General features: G+C 35.7%; 3 protein-coding genes across 10 annotated transcripts; all 3 read left to right on the plus strand.

Annotated features, from left to right (window-relative positions):
- The first annotated feature begins 65 nt into the window (after nt 1–65).
- On the plus strand, nt 66–11,221 carry exd (extradenticle). Of its 2 annotated transcripts, none has more exons than XM_066730415.1 (9): nt 66–1,202; nt 1,270–2,384; nt 2,486–2,559; nt 5,012–5,265; nt 5,339–5,529; nt 5,628–5,763; nt 5,882–5,978; nt 6,297–6,484; nt 9,135–11,221. In XM_066730415.1, exons 2-9 carry the CDS (start codon nt 2,152–2,154, stop codon nt 9,150–9,152), a joined length of 1,191 nt encoding a protein of 396 aa, XP_066586512.1. In that variant the 5' UTR covers nt 66–1,202; nt 1,270–2,151; the 3' UTR covers nt 9,153–11,221. The 2 variants fall into 2 exon arrangements, with proteins under 2 accessions (XP_066586512.1, XP_066586513.1); XM_066730416.1 differs by having other exon boundaries at nt 69–1,202; nt 6,309–6,484.
- Nucleotides 11,222–11,666: 445 nt separating this feature from the next.
- Nucleotides 11,667–17,671, plus strand: LOC136775635 (dual specificity mitogen-activated protein kinase kinase 7-like). Of its 6 annotated transcripts, none has more exons than XM_066730602.1 (10): nt 11,667–11,810; nt 11,969–12,165; nt 12,371–12,861; nt 12,953–13,132; nt 13,245–13,379; nt 13,474–13,718; nt 15,115–15,861; nt 15,937–16,287; nt 16,408–16,619; nt 16,744–17,671. In XM_066730602.1, exons 2-9 carry the CDS (start codon nt 11,997–11,999, stop codon nt 16,541–16,543), a joined length of 2,454 nt encoding a protein of 817 aa, XP_066586699.1. In that variant the 5' UTR covers nt 11,667–11,810; nt 11,969–11,996; the 3' UTR covers nt 16,544–16,619; nt 16,744–17,671. The 6 variants fall into 6 exon arrangements, with proteins under 6 accessions (XP_066586699.1, XP_066586702.1, XP_066586697.1 ...); XM_066730605.1 differs by having other exon boundaries at nt 11,679–12,165; nt 15,115–15,525; nt 15,616–15,861; XM_066730603.1 differs by having other exon boundaries at nt 11,686–11,826.
- A 246-nt stretch (nt 17,672–17,917) lies between these two features.
- Nucleotides 17,918–25,714, plus strand: G9a (histone-lysine N-methyltransferase G9a). Of its 2 annotated transcripts, XM_066730667.1 has the most exons (12): nt 17,918–19,374; nt 19,485–20,086; nt 20,161–20,214; nt 20,284–20,387; nt 20,474–21,119; nt 21,194–21,526; nt 21,597–21,825; nt 21,914–22,120; nt 22,887–23,143; nt 23,234–23,484; nt 23,583–23,758; nt 23,839–25,714. In XM_066730667.1, the coding sequence occupies exons 1-12, from the start codon at nt 18,629–18,631 to the stop codon at nt 24,005–24,007; spliced, it is 3,774 nt and encodes a 1,257-aa protein (XP_066586764.1). In that variant the 5' UTR covers nt 17,918–18,628; the 3' UTR covers nt 24,008–25,714. The 2 variants fall into 2 exon arrangements, with proteins under 2 accessions (XP_066586764.1, XP_066586763.1); XM_066730666.1 differs by having other exon boundaries at nt 20,161–20,387.
- Nucleotides 25,715–26,115: the final 401 nt, after the last annotated feature.

The following is a 26,115-nucleotide window of genomic DNA, read 5'->3' on the forward strand; positions in this document are numbered from 1 at the left end:
TGCTTTAGTTTCCAAAAAAAGAAGCGGTAATTAGGTGGCATAACGATCTGCGTAGCCACTCTGCTAAAATAAAAACAGCTGTACTCGTGAAGTTTCTTAACATACAATAGTTGAAAATCGGTGCTATAGGATCTCTTTTACTGATTTAAATATTTTTCATTAAACGGAATTTTTCATATTAACAAAACAGACCAAACGCTTCTCAACAATGTAACTTTTTTGTGAAAAACGATTCAAATACTTTATTACAGTATTTTAATAATGTCGTGAACTACTGTTTTTTAGTGAAATAGTCAAACGCATAAAAAGATCTAAAAAGTGATATTATAAAAGCAATCATTTAAAAAATATATTCCGGCTTTCCGAAAATCTAATTACTATAAAGAGCTGCTCTCGCAACACAGAAAAATGCTATAACCAGCTTGATATCGGTTGTCAAGTAACCCCGTATCGTTGAAATCTGTTTCTGAGTGTCATTTTATAATCTGCAATGATGGTTCAAGGGATTCCTTTAGAGGAGAAAACCATAATGGACAATGTAAAATATCAATTTGTTGTGTCATAATTCAATAGTAAAACTACAAGTAATAAAACATTGAAAGCACGTATAATCGGCCACACCGGTCGCTTAAATAACAGATAGTTTACTTATTGTGATACAACTTTAGGATACACAATGCGTGTCTGAAACGTGGATGCTAACTGAATAAAAGACTATCTGCTTAGAAATATTTTTCTAGAAACTAACGGCATCATTTAAATTGACAAGTGAATTACATTCTTCAACCGGCAAGTATATGGGTATATAGTGGCGCGTTTTTATTTATTAGACCAGAAAATTAAGTTTAAGTTTTACGTAACATTAAAAATATTTTTTAATTAATTAAAAACATTAACCCGTTTTATGCGGATATATTTTTTACTGTGAAATAGAAAACAAAATTTATCATTTGAGGACATATACAGCATAATTAACGCGCGTCAAATTGTTACTCTGTGTCACTCATTTGATTGCGCGTGCGCATCATATAGGCATGCGAATACTGCGCCACCTGAACCCCGCATCCTTTTCAGAAACTAATAAAGCGGTGCCTCTCCCTCTACTCCACACTCTGAAGACAAGAGTGTTAGCTCGTGGCTGTGTAGCAGAGGTGGTGGGTGGTACGATACGGTGTGGATAAGCATCGGTATTGAGGGGTGAGGTAATGTGTGTATATACTATAGTTTATATTGTTCTATACTACTACTGCTACTATTCAACTTATTCAGCAATTCGGCTCAGCCAGGTCAGGACTCGGTAAGTCAGCATAGAGCACAGGAAGCAGGATATATCAGGATACGGAAATCATCAAAGAGAGAGAGAGAGAGAGAGAGAGAGAGAGAGAGAGAGGGAGAAAGATAGAAAGAGAGAGAGAGAGAGTAAACTGGTTAGTGCTTAGCACTCATTGCGCTGAATTCGTTGATTTAACAATCGGGGGCGGATACGACGCCGAGCTGAAACTGAATCTGAAAAGCCGCCCGCCAAGTATGTATACTAATACTATCAACGACGTAACCATGTATACGTAAAATTCGACAATCCGTCAATCTAAAACTGTAGAAATCAAGTGATACATAACGTAAATCAATGAAAATTTAGGTAAGACAATTTAGTGAAAATTGTGAAGCGATAGGATACGAGGTAGCTGCATCGCGTTTCTCTCTTACGAATACTTGCGCAGAGAGAGAAAAGAAGAGAGTGACAAAGAAAGAGAACAAGTATCTCTGAAAATTGGCTGTTGAAGCAAAGTTGATGAGTATAATTGAAGAATATTTGAATAAGTTTGAAAAAAGAGCCAAGTACTGTGCAGTAAGTAGCATTATTGAATGCTAGCATTAAAAAATAAGGAGATAGAGAAACTGAGCACGAGAGGGAGAGAGAGAGAGACAAGACAAAGAAACAGAGAAGCAGTCGGAGAAGTGAACTGAGAACCTTGTGGCGCTGGTGGTATAAGCATAACAGCAAAACTGAGTTCACTGAGAGAGCATAACCTCCAAACGCAGCAAAATCATCAACGTCAATCCTGATTCGGAGTCTGTGTTTGTTCATGTACAACGATTAAAAAGTAACACAGAGATACAGAGTGATTCGTGCGTTCAAGTTTACAGTTGATGGATGAGACTGGAAGGATGCTGCAACACGGTGGCTCAGGCGTTGGTTTGATGGGTGGAAATCAGGGCCAAGGAACCCAAAATACTACAGGCTATGGAAGCATGGGTCCCGTGGATGGATCAGCGGCTCAGGGCCCGGATCAAGCTGTGGAAGCTAGAAAACAAGATATTGGCGAAATTCTTCAGCAAATCATGAACATCACCGATCAAAGCTTGGATGAAGCGCAAGCGAGGTAATCTTTCGCAACCTATTAATGATTGCAACTAATTAAAGCATTAGGGAAGACAGGCTTCTAGTTAACGTTTTAACACCCTCATTTTTCACTTGTTCTAGGAAGCATACGTTGAATTGTCATAGAATGAAACCAGCGTTATTCTCCGTTCTCTGTGAGATCAAAGAGAAGACAGGTAATAGAAATTATGATTGTTTCTTTTTTAAGCAACTGAAAGTGCGATCGAACAGTTTTCATTTAATTTTTTCCGTGATGTACATTTATTTCCTGTGTCTCGTTATACAAGTTATTCAGATTTTCCAAACATGAATATCGAGGATCACGCAGCAGCTCCTTTCAAAGTCACTTGGAATGTGGTATTTTCAGCTTTTGTGATTTTTTCTTTTTTTCTAGTTGACGCTTCCCCCTCTCTCCATACTTCATCCCCTCTCTCGATCTTCTTCATTCTCCTTCTCTTATTCGCCGCAGAGTCGCTGACTTTACACGTGAAAGAAATTTTATTCGTACCGTACTGACCAAGGTGAACCACCACCATCACTAATAATGCTCGGTATTTCTTTCTCGATTCTCTCACCAATAGGCTTCTGGCAGTCTTGTATTTCTTCGATCATTTTCAGATTTACGATGCCAGTTAATTCGATCAACGAATTTTTTAACGAGATAGAAATTAAAATTCTTTTTCCAATCGTTGTCCGCAAAGATAAAATCTCTACCGAATTCATAAACTTTGAATTGATGTTAGATATAAGAGGTATCATAATAATCGAGTAAAATAAGATCGTAAAAGCAGATAAAAGTGGGGGTAGAGTGAGACTCGATGCCGACGGTATATTCTGTACTGTATACAATAATCTAGATGTTTTGCGGTGAATCCGGAGAATGGTAGTGTATACTTGAAAAATGGTCGTTTGTGTATACGCAACTATAGAAGGATAATTTTAATTTTATTGCATATAAATTATATCGCTGGTTCAACGCAAATTATCTCAATTTTATTCCATATAAATGATATCCTTTGCAGTCGTCGGTACTCCACTCTACACAGTGAACTCTTGATATTATTTTTTAGTTGTATAGAAGAACGATGGTGTATACTCAGAAAGCAGACTCGTATGCGCATGTGTAACTGCAGAAGAATTATCTTGATTTTATTGCATATAAAAAATATCATTCGCAGTCCACAAAATAATGATTAATTTTATCGCATTTGAATAATACCAGTAAACATACGTCACATGATTTTTTAATACCAAATTTCTGAAATTTCTTTACTCTGTCAAAAATCAAATTTTAACCAAGCACATCTACGCCTTTTTTTGTTTAATTTTGGAAATTCAGATTCTAGTCAGGAAAACGCATTGAAAGCGCAACAAATTGTCTCAGATACATTTCTTCCTTTAATTATGCTTTGTAAACGCAATACAGAGACAAAAGTATAAAGAGAAGATGTTATTCAAATGGTTACTGTTTTGAAACTGGATATCTCTTTGAGCATTTTAACGATCTAACGTATTTTTCTGAAAGCTGAGAATAAACCGAAGAAAGTGAAGAATTTAGCATATCAGAAATTTTCCCACTGAACCGAGGATACGTTTACTATTTGAAACGTGCTATTAGTAGGAATGCTTTTATATGAGAGCGAGAGTTGTAACGTTGCTCGTAAAAACCTCATAAACTCGAGGTCCAGCAACAGGTCCTTGCATCCGTCTGCTCTGGAAAGGATCGCTTGCTTACTGGATAGACTGTACATATAAGTGTAGTGGTGTCTACCGAATGATTATTTGTAAATATAAAAGCATTGCTCTTGGCCTGTTGCTGGCCAGCAGCGCTACGAGAGACGACCAGAGTCGCTCGATCAATACAACTTTCCACGCTACGCTTTATCTCACAGGCCTATCGAGCAGACAGCGAATCCTCCCACCACCTCCCCAACTGTATCATGGAACAATTCGAAATTCTTTTATTGCAGTAAATGTCTTACAGCCATAGTTTTTTTACCTATTATTAGAATTTATCTATTCGGTAAAAATTACAAACTGCGATAAATTCTTTTCATTTTCCAACTATTAAACAGTTAAATTTAACAAGGCATTTACCAATGGGTAGGAAAACTGGCCCTTGTTAAGACTGCAAACCTATGGTTTAGTTACTCATGTTCCAATTATATGTTTGGCTTGTGCTCATCTTTTATTTAAATGATTCAAAATGCATTTTGTCATTTCGTTGTCAAAGATTGAAATTTGACTAAATCTTACCAAGATTAGGTACAACCTGGTGTTGTTTCTGTTTTGATATCTGCAGTAGGATTGGTCTGGCTTGGATGTCCCAATATTTAAACTAGTGTTTTTATTCTGACAACACTGTGTGAATTTATACATATTTTAATGATTCAAAAACCATTTTTTTCATTTTAGAAAAAGGATATCTTAAAGTAGGTTTAAGAGTACCCCTTTCATTCTAGTATACAAATATTGCAAGATAAATGTTCTCAAAGATGAGTAGAAATAAGCATATAAATTTAACCATTCTCCTTTTAAGTTAAATGATTTACTAGTTGAAAGAAGAATGAGAAAGAGAGAAAGAGACTAATAAGAATTAAAAATAAAACCAAATTGTGTTGGTTTCAGTACTCTCCTTAAGAAACACTCAAGAAGAGGAACCACCTGATCCTCAATTAATGCGACTAGACAACATGCTGATCGCAGAAGGTGTGGCAGGTCCTGAGAAAGGTGGTGGTGCTGGTGCAGCAGCCTCTGCCTCAGCTGCTGCGGCAGCAGGACCCCCTGGACAGCCAGACAATGCCATAGAACATTCAGATTACAGAGCCAAGCTTGCCCAAATCAGGCAAATCTATCATCAAGAGCTGGAAAAATATGAACAGGTCCCTTTAGTATACAGTAATCTAACATTATTATATCATGTTGCCTTACTCACATCTATCATGCACTTTTCAGGCTTGTAATGAGTTTACCACTCACGTTATGAATCTATTGAGGGAGCAGAGTCGCACCAGGCCCATAACACCTAAAGAAATTGAGAGAATGGTTCAAATCATTCACAAAAAGTTCTCCAGTATTCAAATGCAGCTCAAACAGTCCACGTGTGAAGCCGTCATGATTTTGAGAAGTCGTTTTCTTGATGCTAGGTAAGAGTTGATTGAACGGGATAGATTCAAGGAAATTGACTAGACAGAAGGAAGAAATAGAAATTACGTAAGGTCATACACATTTGTCTTGTTTTTAGACGAAAACGACGAAACTTCAGCAAACAAGCTTCTGAAATATTGAATGAGTATTTTTATTCCCATTTGAGTAACCCATATCCAAGCGAAGAGGCTAAAGAAGAGCTGGCACGAAAATGTGGCATCACCGTCAGTCAAGTACGCATATACTTTGTTATTTAATGATAAACATCTAGATATTATTGCCTACTTACATTCCATTCATATATTTTTCTCCTCTTGGTGAACCAAATTCATCCTTTTGTTATTTTCCTAGGTTTCAAATTGGTTTGGCAATAAAAGGATACGTTACAAGAAAAATATAGGTAAAGCACAGGAGGAGGCAAATTTGTATGCAGCCAAAAAAGCAGCTGGTAAGTTTTCACATTTTATAGTAAGCACGAAGTATATTTAAATAAAGATACGAGTGAGACAAATATTTTCTTTTTCTCGGCATTCTTTTTATTACTGCTAACAGTAGACTATAAAGATGAATAATATTGCTAGATAGAGAAATGGACTCCTATATACGACGAGGTTTTGACACTGTTAACACGTTCAGTGTGTAAGGCTCCGGTGCATTACGTGATATGCCACAATGATGAAATAATAGATAAATACGATGCGCAGTGAACGTGTTAATTGAAAAAATTAACCCTCGAGCTTTGTATGCACCGCGATTGTTTCTACAGCAGCTTTTGCAGGAGCGTCACCGTACAGTATGGGTGGTGCCAGCCAAGGTACACCGACCCCAATGATGTCTCCAGCACCTCCAGGAGGTCCCCAGGATATGGCAGGATATGGAATGGGTATTAACGGAAGCGATTATGGCTCACAGCCGTACAACGACGGCTCCATTGGCTACGATCCTATGCACCAGGTAAACTGAACGTTAATTGGTTTACATTAGCGTTCAAGAAGTCACATTCGTTTCATCACTGACTCCTCAATGATGAATCTTCGCTGTGAAAAAACACCAGTTGAATCACGCCGTCCTTATGCGATATCCCGGCATGAAGACTTAAGCCTGCATGAACTCCTTGCCTCTTGACTTCCTTCGCTCATTTTTTAACAAGCTCTCTGGTCAATTTCAATCGTATGCCTTCGTTCAAACCAATGAGTTTCCATTCAAATTATAACAAATTGCCTTTTGAAAGAAAGCTTCTTGAAGTTTTTGTTGAAAAAACTTGTCGAGTGTGTTTGGTCGCATGCATTTGGGCAAGAAAAGGAAGAGAGGAGATGAAGGGGAAAATGATGGAAATAAGGCAACCATTCAAGGAACAGGGAGGGAAAAATTTAGAAGAGACTATTTGTAGCGATAGGGTAAAAGCAGGAAGGAAAAGTGACGTTATGCGCTGAATAATGCCTAAAAGAGCAGACTAACAGCAGCCTTTTTATTTCGTGCGTTACGTATTTTGCAACACAGAACGCCAAATAGTATCAATAATAATTTTAAAAAACCGTAGCTGCTCTCGCACGCTCTTTCGCACGAAAGAAATCGACTATTTATACTTAACACGATTAGAATTAATTTTTTTGTATGTTTAACACTATAAGCCGATAATAAGACTTGCATCGAGCTCATCGGTGCAGGTTCTTTCTTGACGGTTTACTGTTATGCTTAAAAAGCTCATTTTAACACACCTCAGTATTACTATCCTTGCTACTCTTTTGAAAATTTCACTTTACAATTCAAGTCTACTTTTTATCATTTCACCATTGATTTGCAATTAATACTACGTTTATATTCACATGCGAAATGATTCAATTTTTCTTGGGAACAGCAGTAATTGTTAAAAAAAAGAAAACTCGTCTATTTTATTATATTTTTATGTTTAGTGCGTATCGCCTATTCTTTCTCTCTCATGATACTGTACAACAAAACGATAAAATAAGATTAGACATAAATGTTTTGTAAATTTATTGAGGAAGAATAGGCACAGTATATTTTTATTTCCGAGTGAGTTTTAATGATTTTCTTTTCTTTGTATTCTTCTTATTTTATACTGATTTTGGTCCACTGGTGACTTTCTTGTATGTTCACAGTGACTTGCCAGGACGGTCGAAAAAGCTCGCGATAAACAATCAGATATGAACAGATAAACAAGTAAGCGGTCGATGCAGATAGGGAGTGTGAGAACAAATGAGCAAACTGTAGAGATTGTACTTGGATAGCCCTGTTTATTTCACTATTAGCTTAGATTTGTTAAAAAAGGCGAATTTCTTTCTGTCTCTTTCTCTTAAATGATTGAGTAGTTAACAAAGAGTTATCAATTCTGTCCTGTTTTTTATTCTTAGCACATTAAGTGTCCAATATCCAACAGGATTTTTAATACAAATTTCGTAGTGCCGTTAAAACAGTTTTACCTGCAATATGTCATAAGAAAAATGACTTAACATATATATTAAACACACATACGTAATTATACTATACATAAATGCGTGCAGGGTTTGCCAAAATAAATGTATTCTTTCTAAAACAATTTCACGATGTACTTAAATTAGTGGGAAGCTTTAACTACATACTTTAACATTGAATATTATAATTTTATAGATAGTATACTAAGGAAAATGAATTGTTTGTTGAAGCAAAATTAATGAATTTTGTCATACCCTGTATATAAAAAGATAGGCACACGCACACACATACTAAATATACTTTAATACTCTCTTAATAGTATAGAGAATGTATATGACTAATTTGATTTATTTTATTCTTCTTTAATTTTATTTCTTGCTGTTGTTAGAGTGTTATATTTGTGAGCCTACACGTTGCGTATTACCACAAGTTACAGGTGCGTTTGTAGCTTTGTGTGCGAGGGAGTATAGCGTCCTTTAACATTGTCCGATCAAATGTCTTAAAATATGAATTTAACATTAAACCCCTTATGCGTGCAATAATCGACATTAGAAGCTTTTTTTAGACTGTAAAGAGAGTATGTTTGCATAGTAAAATTATACGTAGTATAGAATTAAGTCGAAGAGCAACGAGACAAAAATTGAACCAGAGATTTACATTAGAAATACGATTAGAGGAGAGAAGAGAAAATGTTGAGTTGCAGCAGTGTCAAGATTTAGAGGAACAAGCCTCGTTTGTTTTTTACTCTTCCTTATGTTGCTCCTTTTTTATTGTCCTTTTCTTCTTAACCTCTCCTTATTCTTGTTAACCTTCACAATCCCTTTAGTTTTTTCCCATAAATTCAATTCTCTTTGTATAACACTTTGCGATATGCGAAGAGTCAATGTAATGGTATAAACTCGTCAACTGACGACAAATATCCTTGAGGTCTGGTGCTGTTTAGCTAACAATGAGGCTTTTGTCATTTTCCTTTTTTACCTAGGCCAAAATTTTAATGTACTTTTGTGCAGAAAGTTAAAAGGGAGAGCAAAGAATAAAGTGAAAGCTTGAAATATATTATTTTAAAATTATTATAACGTTCAAGTAATATATTCGCTTTTTAATGACAATTGCACCAATTGTAATCTAAATGCAGATTGCGTACATACGTCGTATGCTTATTTGCTTTCAGGATCTGTCGTCGCCTTGAATTCTTCAAGAGGAACAACGAAAAGGCAATTTTATATAGGAGATAAGAAAAGAAATAAGCTAGAAAATATTAGTATAGTGGCCGGGAGGGAAGGGAGATGGACAGAGCGGAGAGAAGTAAGCGGACATACGAATGAAAAAATACACAACCACGACGCTGAAAATGTATTCGCGCGATTCGATCACCTCATTATCTGTGATCTGAGACTCGCCATATAATCGGTGGGTAATACGAACTTCACAATCGATATTAAAATATTAAGATTAATGATGTAATATGCTCGACTGGGCAAGGATATATGGGAAAATTGACAATGTTGTAGCTAAAGATTTACCTTTTATTGTACTCAATTAATACTGCTGCTACTAGTAATACTAAACGTAGCGATGATAATAAAAAAAAAAGAAAAGAAATCAGTCGAAAGCAGTAAAACATTTATGAGTTAATTTTCCCAAATTGATGAAAAAGTCGAGCAAAAGCAAATCTGTGCACGCGGCGGCTTTGCTTAATCTTTTCATCTTTTGTATCAACTTTACTGTGAGAAGTGACTTTCTCGATTTTCGATCATATGGAAAGAGTGATAAAAGAAAGTAAAAAAAGAATGAAAAATCTTGATCTTGGACTTGTATACAAATCTTTTTCATCTTTTGTCTCGAAAATCGAAAAGTTGTAGAACTGGCAAGAGAATGAAATGTGTGAAATCCTGGCAGCAAGCAATTGCAATAGTCCTACGACGTAACATTAATGTATACGATTTTTCAACGTGGAATTATTATATTATAGCTATACATATAGAGGTATATTAAAGAGTGTAGGATATAGCATATAGGCACACAGCATTTATAGTTACATACATTGCAGTTATTAATGCAATCATTATCTCCATTATCATCATTATTACTATCGTCAGCATCATCGACGTCGTCATTAACATTATCATCATCCGCATCATCACTGCGACTTTTGCAACGTATTTGCCGCATTGCAACATTTTTTCCAGCAATTTATTAAGAAATGCATTTTCTTATTCGACTACTATATCTCGTTACTATACAATTAATTATTTGTATTGAGCTATTGTCGAGGTTATTATTATTCGTCATTATTATTTTGGTCCTAGGTCAATTCTGAAATTGAAAGACTTTTAAGCGGTTATTAACAGTAAAAGACAACGTCTCATCAGTTTTAGTGGGTAATTAAATATATGTATAAGATATCTTATATCAATTACACGAAACATAGGAAGATAAACGTGGAGAAAATCACGCAAGCATTCTTTATGCGGTTGGATGATACAAATCTGTTATTAAATAATATGTCGCAGGTGCGAGAATCGATTTAACAAGTCCATTTGTCATTTTCTGACTAGGAAGAATACTATTTTACACAATATTCGTTGTTCTGCTTGCTTTTATCATTATTTGATAAAAGTGCAAAATTATGATTATGCGCAATACCCAATTATTATATGTTTTTATATATTCTATACATGTGCTATATTAGATTGATTGAATTATATTTAATTTATTGAATGATGATGGAATGATTTTATTCGTTGGACTTTTGAACGATTTTCTCAGCACTTAGGCGATCAGTACAAGTGCGTTTGGCACAGCTAGTATACGAAAAACGAGCGCCTCAGATACGCTCAAAGCGCGCCTTCAGGCACCACTTATAGGCATTATCTAACGTTTAATAAAATGAATAATAAATTGAGAATATAAGAGATCGACAAGAAATACAAATAAGAGCTTCATTATTAACCTACGAGTATACTATAATATTCTCATACATCATTATTATTGTTTTATTTTTAGTATGAAAAAAAAATTGATTTTATTTTATCCTATAATTTCTTAAATATTTAAGTAAATGGCGTATCGTTTGAATAACTATTAAAACGAAAAATTAAACGCTTCAACTTTTTTTGAACATTTAATTTAATTATTGCGTGGTTCGAAACAAAAAATGCATCTGTAACGTCGTTTAAGCGGTCTAGCTTCAGGTTCATTTTTAGAAGCAGAAGGGAGATATGTTATTAAAATTATTAAAGGGCTTTCTTGATCTCATTCCAGTTTTAATTTCAATAATATAATCCATTCATGAACTAGTTCCAGCTATCTATGATATGAGTAAATGGAGAAATGATATTTGTGGTATGCATAGTGTTTCCTTTTATGATATTAATGTTCACTTTTTTAAGATGATTTCAAATTAATGATTAATTGACGCCATACTAAATGTTATTGGGAATAGTTGTTATTTTTTATCTTATTGCACATTAGCTCAGTTTGTTGCCAAAATGGGTAGTATAAAAGCCAGACGAAGAGGTGAGAGGCTTTTGAACCAATAACCAATAACAGCATTAAAGAATAAAAGTAAGAGTAGATTCAGTATGTGGCCAACCAGACTAGTTTAGCAGGCTACCGTCAGTCGGACAAACCAAACACTGCAAGCAACCAACCAAATACCAGTAGATAGATAGTCCCAATCAAGTCCAGTCTCTCTACTCCACTCTACTCTCTCCACCACCGCATATGTATAACTGACTCCACTCTTGAAAACGGAGAGGCCAGCAGAACGATCGGACGAAGAGAGAAAGAACAAAAGTGATGTAAAATCGTAAATAAGCAAACGGTCCAGGCTCAGACTCAATCAGTCAGTTGGTCAATTAGTAATTAGTTATTTTTATTATTCAGTCAGTCGGTCTGTTGATTGTCAAAAATTGCCTGTCTCTTCCCCTACCTATCTACCTGCCTCTCCCTCGCCCCCTTCCTGCCTATCAGCTATATGTAGATAAACTCTGTATTTTCTAGTCTACATTCATTGATAATCGAAACGAGGATGTCTAGCACTTTGGAAAACAAAATATTGAATTTGCAAGAGCGTCTTAGAGCGGAAAATGAATCTAGAGAGAGAGATAGGCATAACAACGAGGTTGGATCGGTATCAATTATTCAATCGTCATCCTCGGCTCCTACCTCTAGTCCAGCCTTACCAAGGCCGAGACAATGTACGTTTTCATCTTTCAAATTAATTGATTTCTCTTTTCCATTTTTTCATCTACCAATAGCTTATGTTGCATCTAAACATTGATCAAACTTATAGGTTATGTCCATTTTATATCTTCTATAATTCTCTCCTCTTTGTTTAATACTTTGAGTTTTTATTCATCATTATCTTCTTTACTGCTCAAACTAAATTTCTATTTTCTGCAGTGGGTGAAATGGGTACCCCTACCAGACCAAGGCGACAGCTCAATTTACCAGTGTCTCAGATGATACCACCAAAAACACACGACAGTGAATTTGAGTCCAAACTCCAAGAAATAATGAAAATGAATGGAATTTTAAATATAAACGGCCAAAGATATCAAACTGAAATGAATAATTTGGAGCACTTGGGTGAACTAGGCAATGGAACTTGTGGTCATGTTGTAAAAATGAGACATAAGCCCAGTGGAGTTGTGATTGCTGTTAAACAAATGAGAAGGTCTGGCAATACTGAAGAGAATAAAAGGATAATTATGGACTTGGATGTGGTATTAAAATCTCATGATTGTCCATACATAGTGCAATGCTTAGGTTGTTTTATAACAGAGTCTGATGTTTGGATTTGTATGGAATTAATGGCTACGTGCTTGGATAAGCTATTAAAAAAAAGTAGGCAAGCAATTCCTGAAGATTTCTTAGGAAAAGTAACGCTTGCTGTTAGTAAATCAAATTTCTATAAATAACATTTCATATTATAGTTAAAAGTCTACACATTTATATTAAGCAAAAATCTTTTGGTTTTTTTAGACAGTAAAAGCATTGTCGTACTTAAAGGAAAAGCATGGTGTAATCCATAGAGATGTCAAGCCTAGCAATATTCTTCTGGACGAATCTGGTGATGTAAAGCTATGCGATTTCGGTATTTCCGGGCGTTTGGTAGATAGCAAGGCAAAAACGAGAAGCGCTGGATGCGCGGCATATATGGCTGCAAGTATCAACTTTATTAACTCTTAATCATTACTATAACCATTAGTTTACTTCTCATTTTGTCCTTTCTTTAATTTTCTTTCATGGGATTAATATATGCTTCATTTTATAGCCGGAGAGGATAGATCCTCCAGATCCAACAAAGCCGGATTATGACATAAGAGCTGATGTGTGGAGCCTAGGTATAACTCTGGTGGAGCTAGCTACAGGAATATTTCCCTACAGAGATTGCAAGACTGATTTTGAGGTATTTAAAGGCATCTTTGAAATTCTTCTTAACACTGTGGAATCATACAATATAACTGTTTGTCTATAAACTCTTATGTCATTGACATTGCTAGGTATTGAGTAGAGTAGTCCAGGATGATCCACCTTCCCTTCCTGCTGATGCTATTTTCTCAAAGGAATTCAGGAATTTTGTCAATTGCTGCCTAACAAAAAATTATAAACATCGACCAAAGTATCATAAATTAATGGAGCACCCATTTATTCGTAAATATGAAATTGAATATGGGGATGGGACTAACTCTATGCAAAGTTCAGGCTACCAGTGGTTTGGTCGCGTAATGCGACAATTAGAACCTAGGTAAGGCGTTTTCTTACTCTTCCATTCATGTAACAGTTGCGATTCATATTTGCCAAGATTGTATTTATTTACTATATTGTCCTGTAGTAATTTTAGTCAAAAATTCAATTTTCAAATAATATCTTTCAATATAGCATGCCTATCCCGACTAATATAATAATGTCCGGTTTGGAGTCCGTGAGCAAAGTAGTTTTATTTTAATATCGTATATAGAGTTCTCGAACAATGGGTAGATCATGAAGAAGTACTATCTTCTCTTTATGACTTTAATAGTATAATATTTCTTTCATTTATAATATTCCAAGCTAAAGACATTTCCATTGACGTCGACTAAAACTTTGCGTGCGTGTTGAATTGTGTTGCAGCGTTGAGCTTAAGGGAGGCAGCGCAGCGTAGCATCCCCTGCCATTTTTCCATTTTCCTCGATAAGCTACCTAAGAACTCCAAAAAAAGTAGAAGAATACGAATGTGTGTAAAAGTACGTGCGTGTGTGCATGCATGAAAGAGAGAATAGTAACGTTCCTTTCACTTTTAAATGAGCTAAGTGACTCAGTTAAATCCTAAAATTCTAAGAAAACTTTCCACATGTGATGTTTTACCTTATAATTTCATTATATAACTGAGACACTGAACTGATATTTTCTGTAAAAGGAAAGCCACAATGATTCGATTGAGAGAGTATGTGTACACGTGTGCAAGTGTGTGAATGAGTAATAGTGTGAATGATAAAAAAAAATTACAAAGATAGTACCTTCAAAAAATTCCAACAATCTGCCAGATTTTCATTTCGAGTTGTTTGGTTTGTGCACGCGCCTGTTACACACCCCACCCTTCAACTCCCATTCATGGTAAGCATTGTTTTTATTTATTTCAATAACAATTTCTTTTTCTCGTTTTGCTCTATTGTAATTGTTCCAGATGTTTCTTGCACGTGTATTTCATTTATGCACACCTCAATTGTTGAAGAAAGAATTTTTACCCATGTCCCATATAAGTTTGTCTATTAGGGTGTTACGGGACACCTTTTATGGTTTAACAGTTCCTAGTAGTACGAAATTCTTATCGGTGATGTATGCATTGTGCAAGATATTTAAAGGGCAAAGATGAGGAGGAAGAATCATCAAAATGCATTATAAAAAATATTAGTGTTCGTTTACTTTCAAATTAATCAGTCAATATTTCATTTGCTCTATAATTTCTGAGATACGCTCTCTTTCCTCAAATTACTGTATGCATGCAACTGATTAACGTTCTAACGTCTATTAACAGCAATGATAAGATCCTTAATCATTTGCAGAGACAGTGCGAAATTTTTCAGCTACAACAGCAGCATCAACAAAAAAAATTAATTATTAGTATACCAAAGGATTGATTAATAAAATGGTATCCGTTTCAGGGCTACAAGCGGTGGACAGCAACGAAATACGGGTCATGTATCTTTGAAGCAGACAGTTTACTTGCGCGGCCAGACAGAGGTTCCTCCCTTCCTAAAGAGCAATGTACATAAAGATGCAGAGAAGACCACTTTCGTGCCGTTTCATCAGCGATCAAACAGCGAGAATAACGCCAGTTCCATATCCTGCAGCCCCTATATGTTAAAGCGTAGAGACGTCTATAGACCATTTTCTCCTCCGTCGACGTCAACCACAGCAACCAGGACAGCCACGACTACGACGACAATGAAATTTTTTGATAAAGAGTCTGACGGAGTAGATTTTCACTCCCGTTTATTTTCCCCTTACAAACAATCAACGAATCAGGCTCATGATTATCACTCGAATCTTTGTGCCATTAATGGTCAGGCAAGGTTAATAGACAAATCGACATTTCCCTCTTACAAAACGGAATCTAAGGATATCGGAGATTCTCAAACGTCAAGAGCTTATTCCCCCTATAGACATGAACGATACGGATACCAGGAGCGAGACGACAGTACTGCTCCTAGATCATTGAGCCCTTTTGCACGCGATTATTCACCTTGGAGACGGGAGAATGTTGATCCTCCGGGAGTCGTACCCGCCAATTGCGAGAGTGGACGATATTCACCCTTTGTACAACAAAGGCTAGCACATCTTTCATCACTTTCGAAAAGCCACGCACAAGCGCAGGACATATATGGAAGTCCCATGATTAGCCGAAAAAGGTGAGTTATAAATACGATCATTTCTACATTCTTTTCACCTACGGATGCAGCTTTTAACTCTTTTCTATGCGACAGATTTCCATCCGAGCCACCACCACCGGCAGCGCCACCGCCAGTCACAAGTCAGTCAGTACTCTCAATGACGCCACAATCCATTCAAGGATCGCATATTTCAACCAGCCCTCAATTGTTAATATCTCGTTTCGCCCATCAGTTGAAGCAAGAGCCATCGTCACCGACATATTCCGCTCCTCAAAGCGGTACCAAAGAATCTGCTAAGAAACGATTCGCTTCTTATGTCCGGCTTCGGCTCGGTAGCGAACGTGCACCTTCACCAGAACCACCTCCTAGGCTGAATCGAGGAGAATCTCCACTTGCTATTAGAAGATCCTTAATAGAGCAGCCATCCCCTTCGTATTCTCGAAGGTGCAACGATTCAATCTTTTTATCAAGATGATAATTCTCAAATTGCTTTATAAAATCATCTACCAACTCACTGAAGTTGATTTATTCATTTTTTTTATTTGTTTCCATTTTATTTGCTAGATACGTTTCGCCTTCTCCGCCACAACCTCCACCGAGAAGATTATCAGACAGTAATTCCTTACCTGGCAGTCCGCAATATGTCCGAGCCCGCCTTCGTTATACTCCGGAGCCCCAGAGAAGACCACCGCCCCCATAGCCCATCATCGCTTTTTAGTACAATTTCACATTACACTGCTGCTCAGTGCCGTTCACAAACTACCGTAAAATCAATCGTAAGCGTTATTTTGTAAGGACTCGTTATAGTGTTTTTAAACAATATTTGGTGCTCTTTATAAGAGCTATCGCACCAATTGATACTTTCGTATACAAAAAAAATTTAGCTATTTTCTTCCACAGCGCCGAAACCACAATAAGCCAAACTGGAATGGATACAAATAGTGGATATTTCTCTTAATGGCGCTTGTATCTTTTTGAAATGCAATATGACGCTCAAATTTTTATACATTACTCGTGAGAATTCGGATGCAACACGTGATATTCTGCAGGAGATTTTTCTTGAGGAGAGATTAAACTGGTAGTGCATATTGACAATGAGAGCGACAGAAAATCGTTCCTACGATACCTGGCTGTAAAGCTGTGAGTGAAAAAGGAAGTATGAATGATGTGTGTGTATGCATGTATGTATGTATGTATATACGTGTGTTTTGTATGGATCTGTGACTTGCCTCGCAAGATTGATAATTTTACAAGAGCATTCGTTCGTTAATAAAATCTTTGATGACCTTGTAACTTGAATTTGTCGGGACAATCTTATTGTTACGCTTTACTATTGTTTTATTAATTGTACCAAACTTCTGAGTAAAGTTTTAAAGTTTTACCATTGCATGTGAGAGGAAAGATCGAAAACGAGCAAGTTGTGCAATTGTTATTTCCTTAAGTTTGCAAGAAAAGAGAAAATTCAGAATAAGGGAGGGAAGGGGCAAAAAGTATAATAAATCTGACAAATGTACACTCTGTATAGCTTAAAGTAGAGAGGTTTTGAGAAAGCTAGGCTCGAATTTATAAACCAAACTAAGCTCGAATTTTAGCTTAACAATTACTTAAGACAAATACTGCGCTGCGCATTGTATTGAAAGTAGAAGTAAGATAATGGATCTTAACTAAGACCGTACTAAGCTTAAGCTCCGTTTATAGATTCGGGCCTTAGAATGTTATAATTATTTTTACTTCAATTATATTCATTCTACATACTCGTAACTACTTTCTGTCATTTATTTGACAGGAGTATTTGTTGCATTGTAAATAAACATATATTTATAAAATACATTGTTTTTTTTTCTCGGTTTTATGGGTTATGGTAATATGGTAATAATATCCTGACGAAAATATGAACAACAATTTGTCCTATTTTCGATAGTCATGACATCTAATAGTAAAGGGCCGAAATAAAAGTTTAAAAATTAGTTTCATCTTGATGATGGCGCCACCAGCGAAAATGATATATTAATAAAATTATTTAAATTATAAAAATCGAAAAACGATTGATCGATTGACGGCCGATGGGGTCAGTTTGGGTTTGGGGACTACAATACCGACCCCGGAACTTTTGGAAGCTGGAAATGCTGGAATACAGAAAAAGATGGTTGAATGAAAAGTAAAGCCAGCATAGAGCGTGCGTAGCTTTAGTCAATTTAGTGTGTGCGATTTTTGAAGTTAAATCAAACTAAGAATATAAAATAAGGAGAAGCTAAGAGTGAAGAATCAATATGGCTTCCAGCTTAGTGTTTGTGTTTCGGTAAAGCTAGTAAACCAACTGTATGCTGTCTGTACCCTTTTACTTACGTTACTACAGTAACTATCAGATTACATTTTGCATTTCTTAACACGATTGCATTGGTTTGGCGTGTCAATGTCGGAAATAACGCAACGTTAATGGAACTGAAGATGAAATAAAAGTTTAATTGGTTATTGAGTGAGGCGATAAATCAAAATGTTTGCTTCACGGTAGCAATGAGCACTATAGAATTGTCAATCGATCGGATATTTAGTCCTAATATATGACTATTTACAACAACATTAATGTCATAATAGTAAGGGACAGCGACTTTATAGCCTAATCTCTCTTCTTTAATAACTCTTATTGCTTATACATAATCAACATTACAAATTTTAAACACTGCTTACCATGAATTGTATTCTAAAATTCAACCACTGAATACCAACAGTGCCACGGTACTGTATATGATAGTCTGTTCAGATTGATTAATAGTAGAAAACGATTATGGAGGAAATAGCAGAGGATAAAGTCAGTATTCAACAAATTCTTGAAAGTATGACCAATGAATTTAATAAGGCTCTTAATATAGCTAAAAATTCTATTGTTGATCATGATCGATTAGAGAATAATCTTCATGGGGATGAGAAATTGGAAGGCGAGGTGTCTGGAAAATCTCCTTTAAATAATGACTCTCATTTTGATAGGTTATCTCAGACAGAAAAGATCTCAGACCTACCAACTACTAAGAATAATTGTATTGATACAGAATTTAAAGAGAAAAAAAATAATGTAGCCAATGAAAATTCTACTGAACAAGGAAATATTCATACTGATGTTGAAAATATAAAAAATAATGCAACTCTTGATATCGATAAAAATGTTGAGCAATCTGACCAATTGTCTGACATTCCTTGTAATCCTGATGAATCATTGTCAAATTTTAATGAGAATAGTGATTCTTCCCTAAGATTAGAATTATCTGATGAAAATAATGATGTTATGGATGAACTGAAAATTGAAAACCTAAAAGAAGACAAAGCTAATCTCAACTCTATTGATAAAAAAATAGAACCAGCTTTATTTAATATGGAGGAACAGAAGGCAACAAATATAGAGAATAAGACTGAGATTAAGGAAGAAGTTAATGAAAATAATGATCATAATGTAGCCAATATTAATGAGCAGTTAAAATCCACAGCACCAGTTACCAGAAAAAGGAGAACTGGTAGACCTAGACTAAGAGCCCACAGGTTTCATTCTTATCAAATTTCTTTCTCTCTCTCTTTCAACTTTTCTAATTATATATGATATAAATTATTTGTTTAAATATAAGACTGACATTTATTTTACATGTTTCTAGTGATTCAACAGAGGATCCGCCAGGTCCAAAAAGATCAGCTAGAAGATTATGCAAGGAATCATTAAAAAGTACAGTTTTGGAAAGTGCTATTGCTAGGAAAGAGAAATCAAACTATACTGAAGAGCATCTGCAATCGAAAAAACAAAGGAGATACAGTAAACCAGGCAGACCCAAAAAATCTAGCTTAAGCAAAGATTTGATTAAATCTGCAAAAAACTTGGATTGTCACATACAAGAAGGAGGGGAGGCTGTTTCAAACCACAACTTAACGGATGTTTCTGATTTGAGTACATCTTTGGAAACAGTGGGAACCAACAGTAGTTTAGCAGATACATCAGAATTAATTTCGAATGAATTACAAAATACAAGCATAAACTTAAATGATATGCCAAAATTAACTCCAGCTACGAAAAATACGGAAGGACAGATTCCAAGGCTGAATAATTCTTCAGTTAGTCCTATCAGGGATGATGAAGTATCAAATAGTTTGGAAAGCGAGAAGCCATTTTTAAGACCTTCCGCGGGTAGGCCTAGGAGGGAACGAGGTAGGCCTAGAAGCGTGCAAGTAGCGCGAAAGATAGCAAAAGCAGACACTTCAGAAGGTAACAAAAATTGTATAATTGTGATTAAAAACAAAATATATCAAACTGATTATTTTTTTTTCTGTTTGTCATAGATGGTTCACTTTCGGCAACGGAATCAGGTAAAAATAATACTGATTATTCAAATGGTACGAGGGAGATTATGGTAGATTACCTTTTTCCTGAAAAGAATAATAAATTTGATGTATTGCCTTTAGAGGGTGCTGTACCTGCAAAAAGAACGCGTAGAAGTATGGCTCCAAGTCCGAGCCCAGCGGAAGGTCAAGCATCCAAACCCGAATCATCGGCAATTGTTAGCGAGGTTCGCGCTTCTATTAAAATAAGTTTCAACAGTAGCAATAACGAGTTCCGATAAGATTATTAATCTTATTATTTTTTTACATTTAGCCATACGGACAATCGTTGTTATGCCTGTGTCAAGTGCGTTCTCAGCTGTATGTGACAATATCCGGTTGTGGAGCACCATTATACTGTACAGCTATAGATTCCATCGACAATAAATCGGTGGGTTGTTGTAATGAAGTAGATAGCAATGATGTAGCCATGCGTAGACCCAGCACTCGTGTGCCATTTATCATATTATGCAGAATGCATAAAGAAAGGCTTCTTAGGCATAATTGTTGCCCTTCTTGTGGTTTGTTTTGCACCCAAGGAAGATTTGTACAGTGCACCAATGGCCACCAGTATCACAGGGATTGTGAGATTTATCCTAACAAAAAAGGAGCATGTCCTCATTGCGCCAGTGAATCCATAAATTATGACATAATGGTCACACTGAGTGGCGTGAGAAAACCAGTTTATATTCCTACACGTAAAAAATTTTCTAAACTGCCCTCGGCAAAGATGAGCTTGCCCGGAAAAGGAGATAATACAAAATTAGCAGAATGCCCCTCTGCACCGTTAATTCAACCGGATATCATCAAGATTCCAGAAACGAGCAATTCTAATTCGGAGAGACCAGAGCGTTATACGATCATGAGTTTGTACACTTCTGTAAAGAATGGAGATTTGGAAAAGCTGGTGAACGTTTTGGGTAATTTTATCGAGAAATCGATTGTTGTTCTGAAGTTTATTCCATATCTTTTCCCTATTTGTTATCTGTTTCAGGATGCGGTTACAACTCGAACCATACATTTAAAGATCATGCATGCCGAACCGGTTTACACATCGCTGCTGAAAAGGGACATTTGTCGTGCGTTCACGTATTGGTTCAAGCTGGTGCTCAGTTGGACGTGATGGATAGAAATCAATTAACTCCTTTAATGTTAGCCGCAAACAAGGGTAGATCAGAGGTGGTTAAGTATTTGGTAAGAATTGGAGCTAGCGTGACTTTGAAGGGTGAAGACGGTATGACCGCGTTACATATGGCAGCCAAGTCTGGTCACTTAGAAGTTTGTAAAATTATTTTGACAGAATGCAAAGTACCAAGGACCTTAGTTGGTAACTATCTATCTACTGTTTATATCTCACTCAAATTACAGCTCACATTCAATTTTCTTTTTTCTTTCAGATTGTGTTGACGATGGAGGATGGACTAGTTTGATCTGGGCATGCGAATTTTGCCATACTGATGTAGCTCGATTCCTAATAGAGAAGAAATGTGATCCTCTGATCAGAGACTCCGAGCAGAATATAGCTTTGCACTGGAGCGCCTATAGCGGTAGCTCAGAAATAACTGAAATGTTGCTGAACGAAGGCTGCGATGTAAATGCTGTTAATGTGCATGGCGATACACCCTTGTGAGTAATATTAATTATCATATTTTAAAAGGACAATGTGTGTTAAAGAAAACAAAATGTGTTTTTGATTCTTTACATTACTCCACAGGCATATAGCAGCAAGGCAGGATCAGTATGCTGTTAGTGTTTTATTGCTGGCTCGAGGTGCTAAAATAGGTGAAGTTAATGCAGCGGGGGAAACAGCGATTAATTGTTGTACAAACGAGGGTGATACTATGTCAGCGTTAAGATTAAATGCCAAGATTAACGAGTTATCGGAGCATATGTGGGAAAAAACAGTGAAAGTCTTGACAAAGTGAGTGTCGATTGTTTGCTATAATGAGAAAAAAATGGCAATAGTAAATACACAGGGTGTAACGAAACGTTCGCATTTTTTTTAACTGGAGGTTCAGGCTGACAATATAAGTGAAAATTTCAAATTTTGTAGAAATGGTTGAGGGGTTGAAAAGTTATTCCCATTTTAAAACCACTCTTTTTGACCCTTTCCGAACGATTTTCACAGTAAAGTTCAGATTGGAGAAAGAGAAATAAGTGGCGATGAGTAACCCACAAAGAAGGAACAGTTACCGAACGCATAGATAGTACATTTCTTATTTACTCATTAGTGCGTTCTTTACATCATGGCTTCTGATACTTTATTTTTCATTACGTCAATTCGATTTTTTTTCAGTTGTGTTAATAATAGCAATTTCATTTTTCTACGGAACTGGATCAAAATTGTAATGAAAGGATTTATTTAAGTCTTATTTTAATTTAATAACTAAATTAAGGAAATAAATAGTAAATGTGCTATCTATGCGTTTGGTAATTGTTTTTTCTTCGCGGATTGCCTATCGTCATTTGTTTCCTCATTTTCTCCAGTCTACACTTTGCTATCAAAATTGTTCGGAAAGGGTCAAAAAGGGTGAATTTAAAACGGAAATAAGTTTTTAACTTCTCAATTGGTTAGAGCGAAATTGAAATTCTGTACTCAAATTGCCATTCTGAACCTTCAGTTTAAAGAAAATACACTCGTTTCGTTATGGCCTATATATATTTTTTATGTTTGTGTTGAATCGCAGCGATATTTCGAGAGGCAAAGAAATGAATCCCATACAGTGCGTAAATGGATTTGATTCGGAAGATAAGCCTACAGATTTTATCTATGTAACGGAAAATTGTTTCACCAGTCATATAAATGTTGACCGGACAATTACATCTCTGCAATCTTGTCGATGCGAGGATAACTGCAGTTCCGAAAAGTGCTTATGTGGAAACATCAGTTTAAGGTGCTGGTATGATGAAGAAGGAAAGTTAATACCTGAATTTAACTATACTGGTAAATAGACCATTAATGAAAATAAAAAAGACATCTTTTTCTTTCTTTTATATTTATTAAGATATAATTCCACACATGCCATCCATTTAGATCCACCAATGTTATTTGAATGTAATCCAGCATGCGACTGCAATCGGATAACTTGTAACAACCGTGTTATACAGCATGGTTTGACACAAAGATTTCAGCTGTTTAGAACAAAGGGAAAGGGTTGGGGTCTTCGTACTCTACGACACATCACAAAAGGTAGTTATGTCTGTGAATATGTAGGAGAGATTATATCTGATTCTGAAGCTGATCATAGAGAAGATGATTCTTACTTATTCGATTTGGATAATAGGGTAAGTAAACAAAATTCATTTGACTGTATATCGACAATAACGGTGTAAAATATTTAAGTAACGGTGAACCTATTTTGATATTTCATTTATGTCAATAGGACGGGGAGACTTATTGTATCGATGCAAGGCGTTATGGAAATATAGCTCGCTTTATAAATCATTCTTGTGCGCCCAACTTATTACCAGTGCGTGTATTTGTCGAGCATCAGGATTTGCATTTTCCGCGAATTGCATTCTTTGCAAACCGAGATATCGAGGCCGATGAAGAGCTTGGGTAAAACGATATTTTCTTTACCTTATGAAAGAAAGAAACAAAGCAAAGACTACTATGTGCATGTTTTTATGCAATTATAGGTTCGATTATGGAGAAAAGTTTTGGATCATAAAATGCAAATCATTTACTTGTACCTGTGGCGCTGAAAACTGCCGGTATTCTGAGAAGACTATACAAGTTACATTGGATAATTATCGTCGAAAAATTCAGCAAGAAGAACTGCTAGCGAACCAATCTTCTCAATCGTAATAGTTAATGTAGGTAAATCTCGGAAACATGGCCTGATTGCCTTGTTGCTACTTTTATATTCAACTCTTTTGGAAAACGAGTATATAGTAAGTTTAGGATATAGTAATTGCGTTATATATAAAGAGTGTTAGTACAAATATAGTGTTGTGGTGCAGGGTGTTTAAATTTTACTCTTAAATCGAAAAATGTGTGCGCGATGAAAGTTGAATAGATTTTTTGTAGGTCCTTTACTAATTTATTCAGCAATCTTATATATAAAACGATTTTTATAAATGTTACGTCAAACTGATCTTTTTTATTTACATGGAAGAGAGAGAGAGAGAGAGAAAGGAAGAACGAATCTGAGCGAACATGCGTGTAGCATACACAGTATACACATAGATATTTTGCATATGTGTAAATGACTATTGTTAAACGTTTTTTACATATCTATAGAGCAAACAATTTTTTTCTCTTTCCTTTTATCGCTTGTTTATTTGTAATCAAACTTAGTGTATCGAATTGCAAAAAAGTGATGATAATTTTGCCAATCGATGAGTTACAGTTGCCTCTTTTTTGTACAAATGAATAAGACAATTTTTTAAGAATAATAAACGGTTTGGTCTGTTTTTTAAGCGTAATCTTTACTTCTTGAAAGTTTCATCATTGGTCGGTATCGTCTGTATGCGTCTGTGCAATAGCGTCGAAACTAGAATGGTCGGTTCTGGTGGAGGCTGTGAATTTGAAGCGTGAAAAAGTTAGTATAGGTGTCAATCGACGTGTGAACACAAACCTGTGTCCGAGTTAAAATGAAATCGAATCGAAAGCTAGAATAAGATATAGCCTAAGTGATAGAATATACCAGGAATGTTTTAGTCTTAACTTTTGCCAATTTCACTAATCCTGGCCTTATGCTTGGAGATATTGCATTTATAGTTAAATTAAAAGAGGCCTATTAATAAGTTTGTCAAATAAACGGGAAAGTAGACATTTGTGTTTGTGTTTGTGTGTGTGTGTGAGTGACTGAGAGAGGAATAGAATATTTGAGATAAAATTGCATGTTATTTTGCATTTTTTACCTCATTAATTTGTTTCTTTTTTCTCCCTGTATGTATAGATTAATTTTACATTTGATTTTATTAATTGCCTCATTTATTAAAGGAAATCTTACATCCTTTACTTTTTTATTCTATTGTAAAAAGAAATCTATCACATTTTCCGTACTTGAGCAATGTGCAACTATGATAATCTATTTACATATGTTCTTATTAAACGTTATACAACAATGCAATTAATTATTAGACTGAATTAAATTACTTTCATCTTGTAATTTATGTATACCTAATTTTAAACAAGACTTTAAATGAATATCGATAGTAGGGTGACTTAATGTACAAGACAAAGGGTCAAGATAATGTAGCTTGTCAAGTTGTTAGATAGGCGCCTTTCATAGCTGTAATAACGTTAGTAGCTACGGGGTGTTTCCGATTTGGTCCATGCCACTCACAGCAGGAGATAATTTAATCTCCGGTGAGGTTCTACCAGTCTTCAATCCTATCGCTGTCATCTTCGTCATCATAACACTTGTCGACAATTATTAGCAAGTAATCTCGCTACGCGTATAAATGTTGAATCTGTCCTATACAATACATGTATAGTAAATATTAAGATTTTGTCAATAAGAACACGTGATATTTCTTATTACAATAGTAGACAATAAAGAAATTGGAAAACTACCAGCAATATAGTTTAAATTTATTTTTCATCTTTTTTCAGTGCATTGGAATTTTGTTCATTTAGTTCTTCTACTATTTCTTTTTCTGTTAATTATTTTTTTATTTAAGAATGTTGGGTGGTGCTGGTGGTCGACACGTTTCGACGCGTAGACGCGGAAGTAGCCCTTTAGTGCGAGCTTATCAACCTGGTTTTGGGCTTTCTTGGGGTTATGGGTCATGCGGGTCATCAACGGGAATTGGAAGCGGAAGTCAGAGTGGTTTCATTTCCGGTTTAATTTTTGGCGGTAACGTGGAGTTCGTCGATAAAACAGTGACGCCTCCTAATTTATTGAAATATGCCAGTTGGGGAGGAGGAGGAGGTGGAGGACGTCGTAGGGCAGTTACCAATGATCA

The sequence above is a fragment of the Prorops nasuta genome, unplaced genomic scaffold (assembly GCF_024137725.1).
Source record: "Prorops nasuta isolate Cenicafe-Biocafe unplaced genomic scaffold, Cenicafe_Pnas_1.2 PNAS00008, whole genome shotgun sequence".
Taxonomy (NCBI): domain Eukaryota; kingdom Metazoa; phylum Arthropoda; class Insecta; order Hymenoptera; family Bethylidae; genus Prorops; species Prorops nasuta.

What these genes read in the sequence shown, in the direction of transcription:
- exd (XM_066730415.1), top strand. Translation starts at nt 2,152, where the DNA reads ATGGATGAGACTGGAAGGATGCTGCAACACGGTGGCTCAGGCGTTGGT. An exon ending in TGAGATCAAAGAGAAGACAG is followed by an intron (nt 2,560 to 5,011) that starts GTAATAGAAATT and finishes TGTTGGTTTCAG; the next exon opens with TACTCTCCTTAAGAAACACT. An exon ending in AGTCGTTTTCTTGATGCTAG is followed by an intron (nt 5,530 to 5,627) that starts GTAAGAGTTGAT and finishes TCTTGTTTTTAG; the next exon opens with ACGAAAACGACGAAACTTCA.
- G9a (XM_066730666.1), top strand. Translation starts at nt 18,629, where the DNA reads ATGGAGGAAATAGCAGAGGATAAAGTCAGTATTCAACAAATTCTTGAA. An exon ending in GTGCATGGCGATACACCCTT is followed by an intron (nt 21,826 to 21,913) that starts GTGAGTAATATT and finishes ATTACTCCACAG; the next exon opens with GCATATAGCAGCAAGGCAGG. An exon ending in ACAGTGAAAGTCTTGACAAA is followed by an intron (nt 22,121 to 22,886) that starts GTGAGTGTCGAT and finishes GTTGAATCGCAG; the next exon opens with CGATATTTCGAGAGGCAAAG.
- LOC136775635 (XM_066730602.1), top strand. Translation starts at nt 11,997, where the DNA reads ATGTCTAGCACTTTGGAAAACAAAATATTGAATTTGCAAGAGCGTCTT. An exon ending in TAGGAAAAGTAACGCTTGCT is followed by an intron (nt 12,862 to 12,952) that starts GTTAGTAAATCA and finishes TGGTTTTTTTAG; the next exon opens with ACAGTAAAAGCATTGTCGTA. An exon ending in ATTGCAAGACTGATTTTGAG is followed by an intron (nt 13,380 to 13,473) that starts GTATTTAAAGGC and finishes TGACATTGCTAG; the next exon opens with GTATTGAGTAGAGTAGTCCA.